This window comes from Lampetra fluviatilis, unplaced genomic scaffold, assembly GCF_964198595.1.
Source record: "Lampetra fluviatilis unplaced genomic scaffold, kcLamFluv1.1 SCAFFOLD_827, whole genome shotgun sequence".
Taxonomy (NCBI): domain Eukaryota; kingdom Metazoa; phylum Chordata; class Hyperoartia; order Petromyzontiformes; family Petromyzontidae; genus Lampetra; species Lampetra fluviatilis.
Genome location: NW_027620884.1, coordinates 37501 through 42500, shown reverse-complemented (window position 1 = coordinate 42500; position 5000 = coordinate 37501). Strand labels below are relative to the sequence as shown.

General features: G+C 54.1%; 1 protein-coding gene across 1 annotated transcript in view; it reads right to left on the bottom strand.

Annotated features, from left to right (window-relative positions):
• Nucleotides 1–5000, bottom strand: part of LOC144954486 (large neutral amino acids transporter small subunit 4-like) — a gene marked incomplete at both ends in the record, with an annotated part of 23017 nt that overhangs the window by 2006 nt on the left and 16011 nt on the right. Inside the window, 2 exons of the mRNA XM_078884974.1 lie at nt 2551–2624; nt 3793–3943. Coding sequence (XP_078741100.1) covers nt 2551–2624; nt 3793–3943 — 225 coding nt within the window. The remainder of the gene's footprint in view (nt 1–2550; nt 2625–3792; nt 3944–5000) is intronic.

Here is a 5000-nt window from a genome sequence, read left to right as displayed (position 1 = left end):
ATCATCAACAACATCAACAACATCAACATCCACAACATCAACAACATCAACAACATCAACATCAACAACAACAACATCAACATCAACAACATTAACAACATCAACAACATCAACAACATCATCAACATCATCAACATCAACATCAACAACATTAACAACATCAACAACAACATCAACAACAACATCATCAACAACATCCACAACAACATCAACATCAACATCATCATCAACATCAACAACATCATCAACATCATCAACATCAACAACATCAACATCAACAACATCATCAACATCATCATCAACATCAACATCAACAACATCAACAACAACATCCACAACATCAACAACATCCACAACATCATCAACATCAACAACATCATCAACATCAACAACTTCATCATCAACATCATCAACATCAACAACTTCATCATCAACATCATCAACAACATCAACATCATCATCAACATCATCAACAACAACTTCATCATCAACAACATCAACAACATCAACATCATCATCAACATCATCAACATCATCAACAACATCAACATCATCATCAACATCATCAACAACATCAACATCATCAACAACATCAACAACATCAACAACATCATCATCAACATCATCAACATCATCATCAACATCAACAACATCAACAACATCAACAACATCAACATCAACAACATCAACAACATCAACAACATCATCAACATCATCAACAACATCAACATCATCATCAACATCATCAACAACATCAACATCATCAACAACATCAACAACATCATCATCAACATCATCATCAACATCAACATCAACAACAACATCAACATCATCAACATCATCAACATCATCAACATCAACAACATCAACAACATCAACATCATCATTAACATCATCAACATCATCATCAACATCAACAACATCAACAACATCATCATCAACATCAACAACATCAACAACATCAACATCAACAACATCATCAACATCACCATCATCATCATCAACATCATCAACATCATCAACATCATCCTCAGCACGCCCCTGGAGAGAGTGGTGGTGCTGATGCTGCTACTAACAGCACTTGCCCCTACAGCCCTGCTGGAGGCTACCTGGGGGAGCTTTGTCTGTACTTACACGACTGCACTTGACCCTGTAGCCCTGCAGGAGGCTACCTGGGGGAGCTTTGTCTGTAGCTGTGTAACAGCACTTGCCCCTGTAGCCCTGCAGGAGGCTACCTGGGGGAGCTTTGCCTGTACTCACGGCTGCACTTGCCCCTGCAGGAGGCTACCTGGGGGAGCTTTGACTGTACTCACACGACTGCACTTGCCCCTTTAGCCCAGCAGGAGGCTACCTGGGGGAGCTTTGCCTGTACTCACACGACTGCACTTGCCCCTTTAGCCCAGCAGGAGGCTACCTGGGGGAGCTTTGCCTGTAGCTGTGTAACTGCACTTGCCCCTGTAGCCCTGCAGGAGGCTACCTGGGGGAACTTTGCCTGTAGCTGTGTAACAGCACTTGCCCCTGCACTTGCCCTTTTAGCCCTGCAGGAGGCTACCTGGGGGAGCTTTGCCTGTAGCTGTGTAACTGCACTTGCCCCTGCACTTGCCCCTTTAGCCCAGCAGGAGGCTACCTGGGGGAGCTTTGCCTGTAGCTGTGTAACTGCACTTGCCCCTGCACTTGCCCCTTTAGCCCATCAGGAGGCTACCTGGGGGAGCTTTGCCTGTACTCACGACTGCACTTGCCCCTTTAGCCCAGCAAGAGGCTACCTGGGGCACCTTTGCCTGTACTCACACGGCTGCACTTGCCCCTGCACTTGCCCCTTTGGCCCTGCAGGAAGCTACCTGGGGGAACTTTGCCTGTACTAACGACTGCACTTGCCCCTGTAGCCCAGCAGGAGGCTACCTGGGGGAGCTTTGCCTGTAGCTGTCTAACAGCACTTGCCCCTGCTGCCCTGCAAGAGGCTACCTGGGGGAGCTTTGCTTGTACTAACGACTGCACTTGCCCTGTAGCCCATCAGGAGGCTACCTGGGGAGCTTTGCCTGTAGCTGTCTAACAGCACTTGCCCCTGCTGCCCAGCAGGAGGCTACCTGGGGGAGCTTTGCCTGTACTCACACGGCTGCACTTGCCCCTGTAGCCCAGCAGGAGGCTACCTGGGGGAGCTTTGCCTGTACTCACACGGCTGCACTTGCCCCTGTAGCCCAGCAGGAGGCTACCTGGGGGAGCTTTGCCTGTACTCAAACGACTGCACTTGCCCCTGTAGCCCTGCAGGAGGCTACCTGGGGGAGCTTTGGCTGTACTCACACGGCTGCACTTGCCCCTTTAGCCCTGCAAGAGGCTACCTGGGGGAGCTTTGTCTGTACTTACACGGCTGCACTTGCCCCTGCAGCCCTGCAGGAGGCTACCTGGGGGAGCTTTGTCTGTAGCTGTGTAACAGCACTTGCCCCTGCTGCCCAGCAGGAGGCTACCTGGGGGAGCTTTGCCTGTAGCTGTCTAACAGCACTTGCCCCTGCTGCCCAGCAGGAGGCTACCTGGGGGAGCTTTGCCTGTACTCACACGGCCGCGTAGAGGCCTCCCACGGCCGAGTGGATGAAGCCTCGAACCACCGTGTGGACCACGAACGACACGATCTGGGGGGCGGGGCCAGGGGGGGAGGGGGGGCGGGGCCAGGGGGGGAGGGGGGGCGGGGCCAGGGGGGGGCGGGGCCAGGGGGGGGCGGGGCCAGGGGGGGAGGGGGGGAGGGGCCAGAGGGGGAGGGGCCAGGGGGGGCGGGGGTCAGGGGGGGAGGGGAGGGGCGAGAGGGGGTGAGGGGCGAGGGGAGGGGCCAGGGGGGGAGGGGCCAGGGGGGGAGGGGCCAGAGGGGGGAGGGGCGAAGGGGAGGGGAGAGAGGGGGAGGGGCGAGAGGGGGAGAGGGGGAGGGGCCAGGGGGGAGGGACCAGAGGGGGGAGGGGCGAGAGGGGGGAGGGGCGAGAGGGGGGAGGGGCCAGGGGGGGGAGGGGGGGCCAGGGGGGAGGGGGGGAGAGTGGCGAGGGGGGGAGGGGCGAGGGGAGGGGGCGAGAGGGGGGAGGGGGGAGAAGGGGGGGGAGAGGGGGGAGGGGCCGGGGGGTCGAGGGGGGACAGGGGGGAGAGGGGGAGGGGAGGGGACCGAGGGGATGGGGCCAGAGGGGGGAGGGGCCAGAGGGGGAGGGGCCAGGGGGGGAGAGGGGGGAGGGGAGGGGCCAGGGGGGGGAGAGGGGGGAGGGGAGGGGCGAGGGGAGGGGCCAGAGGGGGAGGGGCCAGGGGGGGAGAGGGGGGAGGGGAGGGGCGATTTGGGGGGTCACTGTGAGGCATCTGAAAGAACCCATGGTGATGGTGGGTGATGGTATTGATGGTGGTGGTGGTGATGGTGGTGGTGGTGATGGTGGTGATGGTATTGATGGTGGTGGTGGTGATGGTGGTGGTGATGATGATGATGTTGATGATGATATTAACCTGTAGCTGTAGGTTTGGCACCAGACACAGCACCCCGAACACCACAAGGAGCGAGTTGGTGACGAGGAACGCGGTGATGGTGGTGATGTTAGTGATGATGGTGATGCTGCTGATGATGTTGATGATGATGATGTTGATGATGATGTTGATGATGATGATATTAACCTGTAGCTGCAGGTTAGGCACCAGACACAGCACCCCGAACAGCACAAGGAGCGAGTTGGTGACGAGGAAGGCGGTGATGATGGTGATGATGATGATGTTGATGATGTTGATGATGTTGATGATGATGATGTTGATGATGTTGATGATGATGATGATATTAACCTGTAGCTGCAGGTTAGGCACCAGACACAGCACCCCGAAGAGCACAAGCAGCGAGTTGGTGACGAGGAAGGCCCTCATGGCGTTCTCCACTTTCTGCGCTTTGCGATCGCGACGCTTTGCTGGGGGGCCCGCCCCCCCCTCTCCACACAGCCTGGGGGGGAGGGGGGAGGGGGGGCATCATCATCATCAGTAGCAACAGCATCATCATCATCAGCAGCAGCAGCAACATCATCATCAGCAGCATCATCATCAGCAGCAGCAGCATCATCATCATCAGCAGCATCATCATCAGCAGTAGCAGCATCATCATCATCAGCAACATCATCATCAGCAGCAGCAGCATCATCATCAGCAGCAACATCATCATCATCATCAGCAACATCATCATCAGCAACATCATCATCATCATCAGCAGCATCATCATCAGCAGCAGCAGCAACATCATCATCATCATCAGCAGTAGCAGCATCATCATCATCAGCAACATCATCATCAGCAGCAGCAGCATCATCATCATCATCAGCAGCATCATCATCAGCAGCATCATCAACAGCAGTAGCAGCATCATCATCATCAGCAGCATCATCATCAGCAGCAGCAGCATCATCATCATCAGCAGCATCATCATCAGCAGTAGCAGCATCATCATCATCAGCAACATCATCATCAGCAGCAGCAGCAACATCATCATCATCATCAGCAGCATCATCATCAGCAGCAGCAGCAACATCATCATCATCATCAGCAGCATCATCATCAGCAGCAGCAGCAACATCATCATCAGCAGCAGCAGCAACATCATCATCAGTAGCAGCAACATCATCATCAGTAGCAGCAACATCATCATCAGCAGCAGCAGTAGCAGCAGCATCATCAGCAGTAGCAGCAACAGCAGTAGCATCAGCAGCAGCAGCAGCATAATCATCATCAGCATCATCATCAGCAACAGCAGCAACATCATCATCAGCAGTAGCAGCAACATCATCATCAGCAGCAGCAACATCATCATCAGTAGCAGCAACATCATCATCAGCAGCAGCAGTAGCAGCAGCATCATCAGCAGTAGCAGCAACAGCAGTAGCATCAGCAGCAGCAGCAGCATAATCATCATCAGCATCATCATCAGCAACAGCAGCATCAGCAGCAGCAGTATCATCATCATCAGCAACAGCAGCATAATCATCATCATCAGCATCATCATCAGCAAC